At 34.8% G+C, this 18,133-nt stretch overlaps 2 protein-coding genes across 2 annotated transcripts; both read right to left on the minus strand.

Moving 5' to 3' along the window:
• Positions 1-6,674: 6,674 nt before the first annotated feature.
• On the minus strand, positions 6,675-8,378 carry LOC142354511 (uncharacterized). Its single transcript, XM_075406834.1, has 2 exons — positions 8,093-8,378; positions 6,675-7,545 (listed from the first exon to the last, which is right to left on the minus strand). Exons 1-2 carry the CDS (start codon positions 8,229-8,231, stop codon positions 7,268-7,270), a joined length of 417 nt encoding a protein of 138 aa, XP_075262949.1. The 5' UTR covers positions 8,232-8,378; the 3' UTR covers positions 6,675-7,267.
• A 6,415-nt stretch (positions 8,379-14,793) lies between these two features.
• LOC142354521 (V-type proton ATPase 16 kDa proteolipid subunit c-like) lies at positions 14,794-16,711 on the minus strand. Its single transcript, XM_075406844.1, has 2 exons — positions 16,089-16,711; positions 14,794-15,711 (listed from the first exon to the last, which is right to left on the minus strand). The coding sequence occupies exons 1-2, from the start codon at positions 16,469-16,471 to the stop codon at positions 15,618-15,620; spliced, it is 477 nt and encodes a 158-aa protein (XP_075262959.1). The 5' UTR covers positions 16,472-16,711; the 3' UTR covers positions 14,794-15,617.
• Positions 16,712-18,133: the final 1,422 nt, after the last annotated feature.

Below are 18,133 nucleotides of genomic sequence, written 5' to 3' on the forward strand. Positions count from 1 at the left end.
AAAATGCTGCTACAAAAAAACATCACTTAAGGCAATTGTATTTAAAAGAAAGATCTTTATCAGCCAAAGCAAAATATGAAAATCAATCCAAAGTAGTTAAGAAACTTGTCAGGAAAAAGATGAGACAATACTATCAAACAAAAATAAATAAAAAAGCTGGTCAAAACACTCGAAATTTTTTTGATGCTGTAAAAGAAATAATGGGTGAATCCAAAAACAGAGATCAAGGAAATAGGGTCAAAACTAGAATCGTTTAATAAATTCTTTGCAGACATAGGTAAAAAACTTACAGAAAACTTTAGTGCTAAACGTAATGAGTCCTACAAAAAGAAAATTGTCAGCAGTCTATTTCTCCAAAAACAACAATAAGGGAGATAAGCAAAATTTTGAGTGATATGAAGAACAAAAGCAGTGTAAATGCTTTCAATTTGAATAATTATTGCTTACGGTTGCTTGCGCCATCAATTTCACCTTTTCTCTGCGAAGTCTTCAACTCCTGTCTAAATTTCGGTTTGTTTCCTTATTGCCTGAAAATTGCAAAAGTAATCCCAATATTCAAGGAAGGGGACGAAAGTGATCCATCAAATTATCGTCCGATATCACTGCTACCAGTGGTAGGTAAAATTTTTGAAAAAATTATCTTCAACAGAATTATTGTTTTCCTTAATAAAGAAAGTGTTAAATGAAAATCAATTTGGTTTTAGACAATACCGCAGCACAATTGATGCACTGGTGGAACTCAGCGAAAATGTTCGATTAAATTGGCTAAATAGTAAACAAAATACGATCAGTACTTTCTTGGATCTCAAAAAAGCCTTTGACACCGTGGACCACCAAATCTTACTAGCAAAGTGCTCCAGTTATGGTCTAAGAGGACATGTTCTGAAAGTTTTGAAGTCATATTTGAGCAGAAGATTTCAATACACTGAAATAGGCTCGAAGAAGTCATCTATAAAGAGCATAAAAATTGGTGTCCCACAAGGTTCAATAATGGCTCCTTTGCTTTTCATTATATACATAAATGATCTGACCCTCAAAACATCTGACATAAAATCCATCCTCTATGCAGATGACACTGTAGTTTATACAAAAAGTGAACCCAAAACAAATGAAACTAAAATCAATGTAATTCTTCAGAAAACAGCCTCCTGGTTGAATAAAAATCGACTGACTTTAAACGTTGAGAAAACAAAATGCGTCGATTTTTGGAAAAGAGTGCAAAAGAATTCCAAAAGGGTGTATATTAACAGTAAAACCATCCAAAATGTTGAAACTTTTAAGTATCTAGGGATTCAGGTAGACCATAAATTAAGTTTTCAAGAACATGCTAAAAATTTAACGAAAAGAACGTTAGGTTTCTGCTCACTTCTCTACCGAGTTAGGACGGTCCTAACAACAAATCAGTTAGTTCAAGTCTATCGAACATATGTGCAACCAGTAACTCAATACGGAGTCTTAGTTTGCGCTAACACAAGCAATCAAGTACTCAAACCCCTTGAATCAAATGGTGAAAAGAATAGCCAGAATCATAACATTCAAAAAAAAGTTTGACTCAATAACAAGTAAGCGGAAAAAAACTGCTACTCTTTAATGTATCAGCGCTGTATGAAATACTCAAAATGGCAATAAAAATAATACGAAAAGAATGTGAAATCCCAGTTTTAAAAAACTGTATCTTAAGGGAAGAGCTACTCAAAATAGCAAAAGCGCGAAACAGTTCTCGCAAATTGTGTTTATTTAAGAACAAGTTTAAAAATTTCTCACTGCAACCAAAAATTGTTGGTGAAATGGTTAATTGCTTGCTAAACATTTTTCCCAATTTTGTCAACTTTATTTTTGATCTCTCAAAGCGGCAAGTAAAGGACTTTTGTCACAAGTTTTTGGACTTATATATTATTGACAATGATGAGTTGCTATCTTGGTTTAAAATGTGAGACCAAAACCGAGTACTAAACTCCAAGCTCCCAACAATTTTTTTTAATGTAGCTAGTAAAATTTTTTATAATCTTTACATATAATCTTTGATGTTTACGATCTCTTTCGCTAGAGACACTTGAAAACAGGCCAACCTTGGCCTAAAAGTGTTCTCCTGGAGTATTAAATGCATAAATGAATTTCGTTATTAACTTCTAAATGTAAAAGAGCTAGTTTCTTTTTTTCTAATCAATACTCTGGAAACAATTTATTATTATTTATTTAATTTTCTTTTTAAAAACCAATTAAAAATGATGCCAAACAAAGCAAAAGGTCACCATAACCACCAAAAACACTACATATTAGCTAAAAGCTATGTATGGAGGCAACATGACCGAAGGTGAATGCAGTAAGCCAACAAAATATGCCAAATGTTCGCGCAACCCATTAAACAACTGACTGCAATAATTAATGTGAAACTAATTGCCTAACTAAGTCGTTTTTGAAAAATTAGCCAGAACGCAAATCAGACTGAAAATAGCAGCAAAATAGCTCATTGTTGCCGAAACCGAGCAAAACTCAAGACCCACAGTTTCTGTAAATCAAACAAAATTCAAAAACCCTTGAAAATACATAAAACAGATTAATGTCGGACAAATTATTCTCGAACGGGTGGCGAGGCAAAGGCGGCGGCGGCACAGGTATAGGCTAGAGAGACTATGGGGCAAAAACTACGGCGAGAATTTCGACCTACAGGGGCTATGTACGCTCTTCGCTCACAATCAGTTTAATTTTAGCAACGGTTAAGCAAAAATGTTGCATAAAAACGATACTTGTTTACAATAATTGCTTGAAAATGAACAACTATCTAAGTTAAACTGGCGTTAGAATGATGAGATTTTCTGCCCAAAACGATCTCAGACCAAATGTGGAGTTGCAATTCTTTACATATAATCATTCAATTTTGGACCAATTCGTTTTTGGGGTTACACTTATCCTACTAGTATTACTCTGTATTTGTTCCGAGATCACTCCATGCTGTCTACTCGGAAATCTATTGTACATACTATAAAAATCGGAAATCAAATAGTTTGATTTTCCGTGATAAAAAGTAATCTTAAACCTTACAAAATCAATGTCGTCAGCTCGGGAATTTAAACTTCCCAAAAATTAAGCAGAGTTTTTCAAAAATACCCGATTTTTTCATTTAAAATTGTTTTAGACAACTAACCCTTTAATCATATTTTATAACAAAAGGTTCAAATGCACCTTCATTCCGAAAAAGACAATAGTAAAAATTTCGATGGAAGAACTTATGATAGTTTTGAAATATGAAGTCGCTCAGTTGTAGTTGGCGAAATTGAAAAATCGTTTTCTTAACAATTATCAAATATGTGAGGATAAACTGGATCAAAGGAGCGTTTCGATATAAAATCAACTCATAATTTTTACCTTCATTGTTCAGGATTGTGTTCAGGTAAATTTATACTTCAGGTGGTGCGCCAAATATTGTCAGTAAATTTCAGTTAAATTTGAGGTAAATTAAGGCACGTTCCGGTAAGGCAAAACTACTTGAACGTTTATTGTATGTTAAGGTGTTTTTTTCTTTCAGGTAAAATTAACTGAACTTTATCTAGTGTGTATGAGAGAAAAGAAAGAGTGGAAAACTTTGCTGTTTTATGTGATTAAATTTTGAAATTTGCTGTAACAAATTCAATTCATTCACGGATGTGAAACCACAGGATTGCCAGAATCTCCCTTCATTCCTCAAAAACATTCCTTCCTCACATCCTTCGACCCCAATAACTCCCTAACAATTTGAGCGAAAATTAACTGCGTTCTCTTTTGTCTAATGCTCATGAAAATTTCTACACAAAACGATTTCATAAATGTGGGGATGCAATTCTTTACAAAACACTCATTCCATTTCGGACCAATTTCGTATTGTTTGCGGGTACACTTTCCCTGCCAGGATTATTCCAGATTTGCTGTTTCTGTGCTAATCTGTTGCGAGGTCTATGGTACATATACCATAGAAAATCGAAGGACAAAGTTTGATTTTCCTTAATCAAAAGGGATCTAAATCCTACTAAATCATTGTCGTCGGGAATTTGAACTTCCCAAAAAACTAACCAAGTTATTTCAAAAAAATACCCGAGGTTTTCATTCTAAATTGTTTTAGACAACTAACCGTTTAATCATATTTTATAACAAGGAGGCTCCATAATGTGCTTTCGCACATTAAGTTCCGACCCGCTCATCTACATTTTTCACTTAATTGTCTACCAAATGAGGAAGAGATAAAAAAATTTAACATATCAACATATCGTTCAAAAAACTACTAATTGAATAAAACAATCTACTTAAGAGGGCCGATGAGACCTGTGACTACCATAATATGAATACCAGAACAAAAGGCGACAAACATCAAATAATTACAAACATTAATTACGACCAAAACTCGTTGACCATTTTTTGAAAACCATTAATAACTAAAGCAAAACGGCATGAAAAAAAAACTCAAAAAGATTAACCTGTACATTATTAGAAAAAATATGGGACTTTTCCTCATTGCGATTTGGTGACAAGTCGACAAGAAATGAGCAAAAGGGGCAAAGTTTAATAAAACGTTGCTTTTTTACTTTTTGATGTCAAACTGATTCGAAACATTATGCATCAAATGAAATCATTGAGAGATTCTTTAACCTCGATAGAGAGCGATTGCGACCTGCCACTATCCAGGATATGTCATACGACTACAAAAAGAACGACAACTACAGGCAAAAGAAAAAATTGCACGCAAAAATGTGCACAAAAAAATTTGCACGAACACGATGTCCCAACCAATCAAGCATTCAGCTGTTCACTAAATACAGTAAAAAATTTTGATCACCTTTTCTTCAAAAGACCAGGGGAACCCCCATTATTGTGATACTGCAAAGAAAACGGAAACCTACAAAACTGGGCGAATGCCAAATCAATAATACTTTATGAAAACTGGTTGTACCAAGAACAATGACCAGTTGAGGACAAAAAAATCCGATAAAAAGAGCACATTTTAGTTCGACAGATAAGGGATGTGACTTGTCTAAACAGATGCTAAGCTACAAGTTAACACAAATGAGATTCACAATCTCAGAAATTCATTGTCTTTTTTAAAACAAATGATTTCAAAAGTCATAGCCAACATAAACTTTCTACGAAAAGAGTAGACTGTTTATCTTGCAACTTCGTCGAAAAATAATTGCGCTTGTTATTTGTGAGACCAAGTCATAAGAATAAATAACATCAATGTTCTCAAATTTGCAGAGCTTTTTCAGTTAGGTTGTGAAGTATTGTGACAATTTAGAAATGAAGCAAAAATGGGCAATTATGCAAAAAATCACAATATTTTGTATGGAAACTCGTAGTACCAAAACCAAGAAGACGATTTTAAAAAAATCCGCCACAAAGATTAATTTGAATTTTATATAAAAGAAAGTTTGACCTGTATTTACTGATGACAAACTAAACGTTGAGAGATATAAATAAAAAGACAAGTTCAAAAAGTCATTAAAATTTCCTAAAAACAAATACATTAAATGACATAAGAGACATTAGGTATCAACCAAATGCATGTGCAGGTTCACTTACACCATTTAAAGAAGCCATTTGGATCTTGAATAATTAGACTTAGTATTCAGACTACAAAAAGACTAACGACATGAAGGCAGAACATAAGAATTCAGTTATGGTTTACGAAAACTCGTCATCAAAGCTATTAAAACCATTAAGTTCCCTGAAAACAAACTATATCTACATTCGGCCTCATTTTTACGTAAAAATGAGCTGTCATCAATTGAGCCGTGAATAAAATTTTGTCAGTAATTAACATAAAAAAAAAACAAAATATTTTGAAAAAAGGCAGCTGCAAAAATTCAAAAATGTCTGATTTTAAGACTCCATTCCAGTATCAAACCTATCCCTGATTTTGCCGCGCGCCCAACAAAACACCTAAATGTTCCACATATTTGCGAATTAGACCAATTGTTTAGTGAAATACTTCAAGAAAGTGATGCATTTTGTATAATTATCTAGTTAATTTTGCAAAAAACGGCAAATTATAAATCCGGAAGACTTTTATAGGGCGTCCAGTTTAAACTAGCTCTCTCTTAAAGTTTCAAGAGATTGTTGCCGCGGTCTTAAAGAGATTGCTTCCACTTTTGGCAAACTTAAACAAAGTAGACCAAAAAAGCAAAAAACGAAATACGAAAAAAAATCTTTAATCCATATTCTAGGATGTACGTGGCTTTTCACTGATACCACTCACAACTCTCTACGATGAACATATCAATCAGACAAAATTGATTGAACAAAAAAACCATTTGAGTATATACTCCTCCAAACCAACTAAAGTGGGGGTCGGAACAAAAAAGTGTGTTTAATTTCCAGTTTACTATGGCATACGAGAGTAGGGTATCAGTTTCGATCTAACTTATTTAATAAACAAGTTTTAACAAAATCGAAGAAAATTTGGTCAAAAATTACGGAAAATTTGAATAAAAACAACGGAATTCACTCTACTTTTCTCAAGTTTAAACCTCGATAACTCCCTGTAAAAAACGAATATAAAAAAAATCTGTTTAATGCTATATTCTACGCTGGACGAGCTTTCTAATGATACCAGTCTCAACTCTCTGCGATGAATATATCGATCGGCCAAAGTTGTCTGAACAAAAACCCATTTGAGTATATAGTTCCTCCCCAACAAGTGGGTCGGATCAATAAAATTGGGGGTTGAACAGTGACGAAAATCATATTAATAACTTTGAACTTTTGCGGTTGTAATATGCTAGATTCCAAAGATTTTTTTAATACTCGAACCCTAACTAAGCTAAATAGCCAATCACATCGAAAAAATGTCAATCTATAATATTTCGTTCACATTGCACCAAAAACTTGGATCGGGGTAAAGATTCACCCGTTGCAATCCCATCCCTATCGGGTTTCACTTCTCAGGATTTAAATTGGACAAGTTGCCACTAACAACGCTATATCTTTCACTAAGAACGCTTTGATTGCTTTCTTGAAAATATATAGTCATTCTGCTTAACCAAATACCACTGTCTAATTACTAGACACCACTATAATACAAATTACCTAAAACCTTTATATCTGGTCTATCCTAAATACAAATGAGCAACTGTAAAAAATCGATTCTATAGACTATTTGTACTAATTGATCTCTCGTATTTCAAACCACTATACAACCAGTTCTATAGCTTCTTTAATAACTAACTGCTCCTAATAGTTTAATCTCAACTGACATTTCATATCACATCTCTGCTTGCCCCTCACATTTGTTCAAACCATTTCACTGCTGATGACCTCTAATCCTTCTAGCTAACTGCAGATCCCTCGGCATAATTGTCACCCGTTTTGCGTGAATAGCACACAAATTCGTGTCTTCGAACAAACCTACCAGGTAACTTTCCGCGGCTTCTTGCAATGCAAAAATAGCTTGACTTTGGAACTTTAGATCAGGTTTGAAACCCTGTGCAATTTCTCGCACTAGTCTTTGGAAAGGAAGTTTTCTGATCAATAGCTCTGTACTCTTTTGGTATTTTCTGATCTCTCGCAAGGCAACAGTACCTGGAAACAGTAGTTTCAACTCCGCATTTAAAGGTCTCAGTTCATGAAATATGTGAAAACAATGTTTCTCCATATTAAAAATTTAGTTTGTTATCGACTTAATCTATTTCTTGCTATATTGATTAACCAACTCGATACTTAATCAATCATTTTTCATCTTTCCATATAAAAATCCCTTATCATATAATGAATCGTTTAGAAACAACGACTAGGCTTGCTTTGAAAAACATCTTAAATAACTATTACCAGTTTCCATATGATACATAGATTACATCGAGTCGTAATTTAAAGTTTTTTTTCCTACAAATTTCCACATTTTAAGTAAACGTGCATCAAATAATGAACCAAAAATTATACCGGATGTACTCGAAAACCAATTTTTTACAGCCACTTGTATTTAATCGAAGTAAATTATTTCTGAGCTTTATTGGAAGCTTAGCACACGTACATGTGCTAAGTCATCACATAACTACGCGTTGTCTGTATACAAAAACATGATCTCAAAATTGAAAACCAATTTAGTGTTCTTGGAGTCAAACCCCAGTACCTGGTCTGTATCTGTGTGGTTTCTTGATCCCTCCATGCATTCCAATTGGAGCCATCTTACGAGCTGCCTTTGTGGCCAACGTCTTCCTCGGAGCCTTTCCTCCCGTTGTTTTCCTAGCTGTCTGCTTAGTTCTTGCCATTCTTAATTATTTGATTGATGCAGTTGTTCCAAAATTAGATGAGAAACAAACAGACAAATTCAACTTTCAATTTCTTCCTGAAAAACTCGGAGACGCTCAACCTCAGATAAAAAATAGAAATTGATTACATCATCGATAAGTGCGAGACCAAACTAACTCCTACTGACCATTGCGAGCGAGCTGCGTTACAAAGCTTTAAAGTCTTTGTTCAGGTCGCATACTTGCGTGTCATAAATCGCTACACTAAATCATAAATCATATTGAAAGTGAACAAAACATCTCGAGGGAGTCTCTAACAAACAATAGAAACCTGTGAAGCAAATAAAGATACGAGATATGGGAAACGTTTAGGATAAAATTATCCAGCTTAACACTGGTTCAAATTGAAAACTGTAAGCCGATGGAAAACCCTCCAGTCAGTATCGAGAAAATTGCTCAAAACGAAAACATAAGGAATGTTCCACACACAGTAATCAAAAATGAACCACAATTTATACAGCTGCGATAAATTCTACGTTAAATTTCAAAAACATTCACAGCTCACATCATTGTGTTCGCAAAAAATTTACCGAAGATGAGGTTTTGAAAACACTAAGTTTTTAGAGATGCTCATAAAAGTAAAGAAAATATCAAGTTTACACTATAAGAACTTAAGATCTGAAGGAATGATATCGACAATTCATTGGCCACATGCAGGGGAAACTTTCTTTTTCATTGAGCATCACTTCTGATACTTTAATAGTCCTTGCGGAAAGTTACAGTGTTGAGTTGGTCGATATTATGAAGACAGAATGAAAAAAAACATAAACAGACTAATGTCGGAAGAATTGCTCTCGAACGACAGGCGAGGCAATTTAATTCAGGGGGCGTAGCCTAGGTAAATTTTTCTTTATGAGTGCAAAAATAGTTGTCCACGCCGTGATTCGAACCATTGACCTCCCGATCCCTCACCAAAAGCACTGTCCACTCGGCCATCAAGGCCCTATGTTAACTTTGCTGCAATCGATTTTATTTCAATAAACAGCTTTACTTGGAGTGAAAGCAACAGAGATCACTCAAAAATGAAGAACGAAAGCGTGAAAAAGTCACTTGAGAAGTCAAAGAATGTTCTAGAAGAAAAGCGCAAAACGGTCGAGCGAAAAAAGACAAACGCGTTTAATATAATTGCTACGAACTTCGTTCGAGAGCAACTTAACACATTGAAGAGATTAGTTTTTTCAACAACTAATGCTGCTGTCGAGTTACGCCAAAACATTTTCCAAGGGTAGCATGGTTCAGCATTTAATTGCAAGCTTAAAAGCATCATTTACAATGGAATGGAAGAACTAAACGAAGTTAATAGAGCTGCTAATAAACGAAGTTAAAGAAATCGATGTTTCCTCTATACTTCTACCTTAACACGTTCAAGCGCTCCACTATACCGCTAACATTAAAATTGGTAGAAAAAAATGTATGCAGATGAAAACTTTGTGATTAGGTTCTGAAAACGGAATGAATTTCCATAATACTTTTTTGTCAACCAGTTGCGCTGTAGGCATCACAACACCAGAGATTTCTTGGAAACAAGCTGCACTACCAATTGCGCAATAGAACATATAGGACCGGCATCTGCTGATCTATATCAATTTTGTTTGATCATGTTAAAGTCCAAAAATTGCACAAATCTCGTAATTTTGAGACATTCCAAAGATATTAACCATTCCTAATTTTCAACCAACGCTCCGTTCAAGAAGCTTTTGAAGCACAACAGCACAGAGATGATCGAACCTTTGAATCTTCATGTTTGATCGAAAACGAAGATATCTCTTTTACAGAGACGAACACTAGATTGTAGAAATGTGGTACCGATTCTTCTTTATTCTCCGACAGGTATCGACCGGTATATTGAATGGTATGACAGAGCTAGCGAAGGCCTGTTTTCAGCCTGCTAAATGGCTTTTCTTTCCCCTGTTTGAGGAAAGAATTCACCAGTACCCAACAGCAGTTTCTCCGTGAAATCTCAAATTCTATAAAAATTTAAAAGGAGTGGCAAGACGACGTTTGCCGACAGACGCAATCTCCTTTGTGAAGGATCCAGTAATGCAATCAGCCGGCTGTGTCAAACGATCTACATGATTCACATAAAAGGCAGTACAGCTATCCAGATTCACATATGGCAGTACAGCTATGCAAATTGAAAGATAGATAGAACCAATCGACTCAACAGAGGTCTTGCAAGCTGATTTGAATAATAATCTGAGATCCATGAGTCTGCAATTTCCCGTTTTTAGACTCACACAATGAGGGGGGGATCAAACTAACAAAATTATTGTGGTCCTGAAATTAACAAGGATTGTGTAAAGGCCGAGAATCCGTCAAGTTGCAGAAAAATAGCTTTGAAAAAGATAGCTGAGAACCAGCTGAAATGACCATTGAGACAACGGAAAAACGAGTAAATTAATAACACTGAAAATCCGTCCACAATTTCCAACCAAGGAAACGCTTATACTGCCAAGTCCACCGTTAATTGTTCCGACCCTCTTGAGGGGGGAGGAACTATATACTCAACTGGGTTTTTTTTTTGTTCAGTGAATTTTCGCCGCTCGATATATTTATCGTAGAGAGTTGAGACTGGTATCATTAGAAAGCTCGTCCAGCGTAGAATATGGAATTAAAAAGATTTTTTTAATTTTCGTTTTCTACAGGGAGTTATCGAGGCTTAAACTTCTGAGAAAAGAAGAGTGAATTCACGTTGTTTTTATTCACATTTTCCGGAATTTTTGCCTAGATTTTCGTCAATTTTGCTAAAATTTGTTATAATTTTTAAGAATAGTGTCGTTGATTTCATTTTTGAAGACGAACAAGCATTTTTGATTGTTTTGATTTAATTTTTTGGTCAAAAAATCTGGATAAACATTTCAAAATTTAGCCTTTTTCATCAACAACAGCACGAAATAAGCTACTTTAGTCCACTTTGATTAAATTTGCCTACAGTACACCCCCAAACAGCACTCATACAATCTTTGTAGACTCAGAGGGGGGCTATTTCTACTTCAGAGTCCGCAGAGAGTGCCTTGTAGTTAAAACTTTGCCGTTTTTTGCTAACTTTACTCGTTGATTATCAAAAATGCAAAATTTATTTTGAGTTTCAACTCAGAAATTATCTATATCTACAACATTTGAAAAATCAATTGTTCTTAACGGACAATAAGTATTAACAGGGGTAGTTTTGGGCCATTCTTGGACTGTTACAATCCAAAAAAAATCGGGTTGTAATCAGTCGGTCTTTTTTTTTAAAAAAAGACTTTTTTTTAATAATAAAGAACAGAACATATCAAATCAAAGCTCAGGAGTGATAGGTCCAACCAATTCGCTTGCGAAACAGCTCCAGGCTAATTCATTTAGTTTTTTAATTGAAAGTTTATGGTCGTTTTTTTTTAAAAAATAATTGACTTTTCAATAAATAATGGCTTAATTAACTTTTCCTCTATTTTTTTCTTAATTTGTTCAACTTCCAGCTTAGTGTCAGCAAAAAAAGACTGCTTCTTCTTTCTACTGAGTTAACATTTATTCTCGGTTGCAGTTTTAAGCCTGAAATTATTGTTTTCTGGCTTTGATACTACAAGATTTTAGATTTTTGTTTGTTTTGATATTTGCCAGTTTTTCATGTTTTCTAATTTTGTCACATTATCACATTATTGACAGTTCTCATGTCACCTTATTAGCATTCAAATTAAAACACAATTGAACATATTAAAATCTTGAAAGATATAAATCATCGTTTTAATGGCCTCGACGCCTCTTTCTTGAAGAAATCAATTGAATTTTTTAATTTTGTCTTAACTGTCATTTATACTTTGTCGTTTCGGTCGTATGAAATTTCCTGTTTAGTGATAGCTTTCATTGGCTTTTCATGGAAGAATAGAAAAACCGATATTCTGATATTAGCAGATAGCTGATGGCTTTTATGACTTTCAAACCCATCGTTTTCCAAAATTAAAAAATAACTTTTTTAACTTCGCAATTTTGTTCTTTTTATGTTTCTTTTTGTTACCTAATCTCGTTAGTTGATTACAGGTCAAATATGACATTATGGGTGTCAAGGGAATAAAAGGGATTAGTGTCCAAAAATCTTTTTTCTAAAGATTTTGTTATGGCCTTACTGGCTTCGACACCGCTTTTTCACAAAAAAAAATTAAATTAATTTGATTTTTCTCATATTTGGCGTTCTTTTTGTAGATGCAAGAAATATTCTGGATAATTACAGGTCTCGAGGGTTTCTTTTTCATGAAAAAACGACGATATTTAAATAGCTCTTTTTGTAATTAATGCCTTTCATGACATTGAATGTAATTTTGTTTCGAAAAAAAAATTAAAAGTATTACATACTTTAGCACTCCGCTTTTTTGTCTACCTGTTACCTAGTCTTACTAATGAATGGCCACGTACTACATTATAGCTGTTTGAAGAAGGCGCAATCAAATATATTTTGAGTGCCAAAATTTGGCTTGACGGTTTTGACAGCGTTTTCTGGCAAGTTTCAATTTAAATTTTGTTTGTTCTTTGTTGTTCTTTTTAGCCGCTCTAAAAAATGAATAAGGTCAGGTCCTAATGCCCTTCTATAGAAGCAGTGGTAATCGCAAATTTGTGGTAATATTAATTTATTCCTAATGGTATTTATTACTTTGAAGTTAATTGTTTCAAAAAAATAAGTTAATTTTTTTTACTTTTCTGTTTTTGTTCTTTTTTGTATAATTGTTACCCAACCTTTCTATGGACTGGTCGCATATGTTTTCTGGTGATTTTTAAGTTATTTTTGTTTAGTTTCAGGTTTATCTGACGGTATGTTGACTTTGTTATTAAATTTAGTTTTTAAGAGGGACATAAATTTTTTGATATAATTAATGTTTGTTGTTGTTGTTGTTTGATTTTGCTGTTCGTTTTGACTCGCTTTCTTAATATTAACATATTACAGCAATCTAATGCATCAATTTTTACTCCACTGAGTTATTTGTTTTGGAGGTTATCTTATCGTTCATACAGAATTTTTTGAAAAAGACTTGGGCTTTTTTGGGATTCGCAAAAAATAATTTTTGGGTTTTTCTATCTGTTCCTCATTTGGTCGCCCATCCACAAAATTGTGGATGGGCGGGGTCGGAACCTTATGTGCCATTGCACATTACCGAGCCGCCTTGTTTCGAATCAATTTTCAACAGCTCTTCTCTTCAGAGAGTACAGACACATCTTTATGTATGCCAAAACACGTAGATCTATTGTTTAACTCTTAAAGTGTAAGTGTTTTTACGACCTCATTGGTGCTTTTCTCTCAACGCCTTTTTTTCCCTCTAAGCACACCATCAACGAACCTATTAAAATCAGCATTTTTATATTTATTATTGCGCCATCGCAACATGGTGGTATGCCTAGAAAACACTTAACTGCTATTGTTGACAAACGTCAGGATAGATCAAAAAGATGTTGTCCTCATTTTAAGGCTATCGCTCAAACGAAATTCCTGCTAATTTAAAGATAACTTTGGCTTTGATCAACAATCCTTAAAACAATCATTTTAGATCATTCCTATGGACAAACTCAAAAACCTAACAAACTAACGTCGGTCGAACTGCTCTTAAGCGACTGACCATCGGTTGACTGTCCGATGCCAGCTTCGATTTAGATAGGCTAGTTGTAGCTTAATGGGGCGTGGGGTGAGCGCTGCGGCGGGGGGGGGGTTGATAAGGGCACGTGGGGTGGGGGTTGTCGTGATGGCTGTGTTTACAAATACTGTTTGGAACAGTGCAGGACGCGGGGATTGGGGGTCAAGCGGAGGGCTGCGACGATGGGGTTGTGAAGTGTGTAAGCGTATGTGAACTCAAAATCTAAGAACTGCTCTTCACACTATGAATTTACATCTTCCAAACTGTTTCAATGAATCGCATACTTAGAGTCTTGCAAGCAGAAAAATTTTAAGAGAATTAAGTTTCCTCATCTGGGCGTCATCTGTTTATCCCGGTTTTTAGTACCGGGAAGTCAAATGCACCAGAGTAAACATCGATGTTGCGAAAAATCGCATTAAATGAGAGGACTAATATAATTGTTAAAAACTTCGTTTGAGAGCAATTAAAAAATTTTCAATAGGATTCATCAAAAACTTCTGGTTGTGAAAATCACAGAGAAAAATTAAATTTTGTATGATGGTATGGTATTATGTTTCTCTATAAAATTATCAAAATGGAGTAAAAAAGTGCGGAAGATTCTGATTTGAATTAAGATTCAGAAAGCCTAAAATAATAATTTTGCCGAATGATCTGTAAAAGTTTTAAACCGTAATAGCGATAATGCCTGTCCTATAACTCTCATATTGGATACATGTAGGTCTTGTATCCAATATGAGCGATATAATAAACATTTAAAGCAAACAAGACGCTCTGAACAGTCTGATAGCCTCTTTGTGACCACAACCCTGATCACGCAAAACTGAAAAGAGTTATTTAAAAAATAGTGACATTATCCTCATGTTTAATTTAGCCATGGATAGCGTCGGGGTTCAAGGTCAGAACGCGCTGCATTCTCATTAAAAAAATTTAAAATAGACAGTTATAATTGAAGTTGTTTATATACACAGTTCTCGTCAAGCAAAACGTATATTCAAATACATTTGGATAGACCACACACTTAGATAAATTATCTCTGTCTTCGTTTACTTATGATAAATCGTTGCTCAATTAAAAGTACACAATTTATATCTACTTAAAAAATTTCATGCAATCGATTAAGGACTACAAGATTTAAAAATTTCGTAGATGGATAGATGGAGCTCATTTGCAAATTCTTATCAAAATTTGGCTTGTATACAGCACATGAATACGCAATTCTATAAACTTCTGATGTTACATTAGCAATAGTCAATTTACAGTAATCGTGCAGAGACACTAAGTTGATTGAGAGGTTGATTGAATCTACCTGTTTCCATTCGATATTTGCGACCGATATCACAAAATTACTCAATTTAAACCACAAATTGACCATTCAGACAATTAAAAAAACTTCATTGGTAGCGTTGAAACTTAGCGCGCTTAAAGCTTCGTCCACATTGAAAAAAATTCTATTCATAAATTGCAGGAATGTTTCGTGTTGGAATGTATTTAAAGGAAACAGGAGTTAGGAATCACAGACTACATAAAAGACAGACAGCAGAGTCGAGATCAAGATCCCCTTAACTAGGGAAGATTTCCTCTGTGAATCCTCAGAATTCTGTCCTCACATTTGGGTCATTAGTAGTAGTTGTGAATTGTTGGACCTGATTTGGTTGGTATTCTGTTGTATCTGGGTGGATAATAGAGAGATAGAGTTTGTGTGAGTAGCGAGAGAAGAGAGAGGGAATAGGAAGCCAGTTTTTCCCTTCGATTAGGCCTTTCCTGACATGATCAGGGCAATGATCAATCCGTACAATCCCAACACTTCAGCGAAGATCAAAATCAGGATCATTCCCACGTACAGTCTGTACAAAGCAAGACAAACATGCATGATACATGATTTCAGGACTGGCTTTGAAAATGCTACAGCCCCCCCCCCCCCCCCCACCTCTTCAAGGTCCCCACTAGTGACAGTTAAATTAACAAGCATACCATCCGGAAATAATATACACCTTGAAATTTCGCTTATTTTCACTCCCTTGTTAAATTCTCTTGTCTATGATCATTAAAAAAAACGTTGATTTTATGAGTCTAACAAACAATTATGGTACAGTTACCAACGCCAAAGCAAGTATAATGAACTTCTTTTCATAATGGCCTGTGACTTCAACAAATATTCACGCGGGAAATTCGAAATTATCACTGATCTGAAACTGATCTTTCTGAAAACACTGCAACTTACTTGGGCTGCTGTGCTGTTCCTCTCACACCAGCGTCACCCACAATTCCAATTGCAAACCCGGCTGCTAGCCCGGACAAGCCCACACTCAAACCAGCTCCCAAGTGGATAAAGCTGCTGAACATTGTGTAACCAGTGGATTCAAGACCACCCGAGATCAAGACGGCCACAACCAGACCGTAGATGGCAATGATACCCGCCATGACCACCGGGATAATAGACTTCATGATCAGATCTGGCCTCATGACACTCATAGCTGCGATTCCAGTTCCACTCTTCGCTGTTCCATAGGCAGCTCCGAATGCACTGAAGACCATGGCCGAGGTCGCCCCCATCACCCCGAAGAAAGGGGTGTAAACTGGGATTTCAACTTGGGTATCAGTCATATTTTAGCTGAAACTAAAGTTACAAGTCCTAATTTGGCAGTCGTGAACGAAATGTGATCTGTTCCGGTGTGCTATCGAGAGAGTGAATGAAGAAAGCTATGCCAGAATATTCAGCTGCTCAAATTATCCGTGTACTGAGATGGTATTAAAGTGAAACATATGATATTGTCGTTCAATAACCAAACACGGATGTTTGGCTTACTGAATTAAGAGCAAACAAAAGTATATCTTAACATTTAAGGAGTGGTTAAAACTGAAGTTAATCATGGTTAAAATATCTCATCATCGATTAACTTCAAACTGCGATGGCTCTTCAAAACAATACCATATGTATAATGTACAAACATTATTAAACGCTAGCTAGCTAATTTCTCAAACTAATTTACTCGCCAGAGAAGTTCAAACAATGCCACGTTTCTCATTTCAGCGATCTCTAGCTCTTACATTAATTCACAAATCTTATCCGAAATGATCAATCTTGTTTCTAAAACTAGCAACTCAAAACCGATGGTCGGAAAAAGCTAACACAACGTAGCCAATGATTTCATGTCAAAAAATTCGCTCTAGAGTAAAAAAAAGATTTTTGTAAAATAAATTTAAACTATTTGAAAAGGCTGATAAAGCCACGCCGACCAACAAGACTGAGTCAACCTTTAATGTAAAAAATTACAAGCTTAATAAATACAAGATTGGTGCATTAAAAACAAGACTACAAGTTGAAGCGAAAATTTCAAAGATATCATTAAACGAATGGTATCTTCAATTAGATAACCATGAACAATGACAGCCATGGTCAAATTGTTAATCATAACAACTTTCTTGATAAATACTAATAGGCTTAACAAAATTTCTTCCTTGACGTCTAAAATACATGTGCTGTCATTTCTAAATACAAAAAATTCTAGTTGCTGCAAATGTTATAGCAAACGTAACTCTTATTACATTGCTTGTTTAAGTTGACCCTTAAAGAAACCTAAAAACTACTATTCAAAAATCCCCAAACTGCTACTTAACCATATTTGATAAAGCTTTCTTCTATCATAATTAACAACAGCCCGTGCTTGTTGGTACACATTAAAATCAGAAGTGCTACTATGAAGAGCTGAACCCAACGGCAATAACAGCATGTAATTATTACGAAAGAAAAACTCCCTAATAACAAGTTTGACGCCTGTTTTTACAAGAGAGGCATTTTAAGTGGAAAAAAGGTTTTGACCGTATCATGGGTAAGAAATCCAATTTGGCCCTCAGCAACATTCATCAACATTAATCGCTAAACTCGAGAAACAAATAAAATGGGCAATCCGGACTAGTCTCGAGCAAAAGAGAACTGAGTTCGCAACCATACAAAAAACACCTACTCAAGTCAAATAATTAGATATTACAAAAACAGACAAATCAGTTTGCATAAATCAGTCTATCTGTAAAATATTTGGATAATTTAGAGTTTCTCTCTCTCTCTCTCAAACTCAATACTTGAAAATATCTAAGACTTTTTATGGAACATACTATTGAGAATTAGGTACAATAAATACAAAAAAACAATGCCGACAATCTTCAACTGATACAGAAACAAAAAATATTTGGAAACTTAGGCATATGGGGAAATTGCCATTCAGATCACCATCTACATTAAAAAGATTTTCGGAAACAAAATGATGA

Source organism: Convolutriloba macropyga, chromosome 15 (genome assembly GCF_964194025.1).
Source record: "Convolutriloba macropyga chromosome 15, txConMacr16.3, whole genome shotgun sequence".
Taxonomy (NCBI): Eukaryota; Metazoa; Xenacoelomorpha; order Acoela; family Convolutidae; genus Convolutriloba; species Convolutriloba macropyga.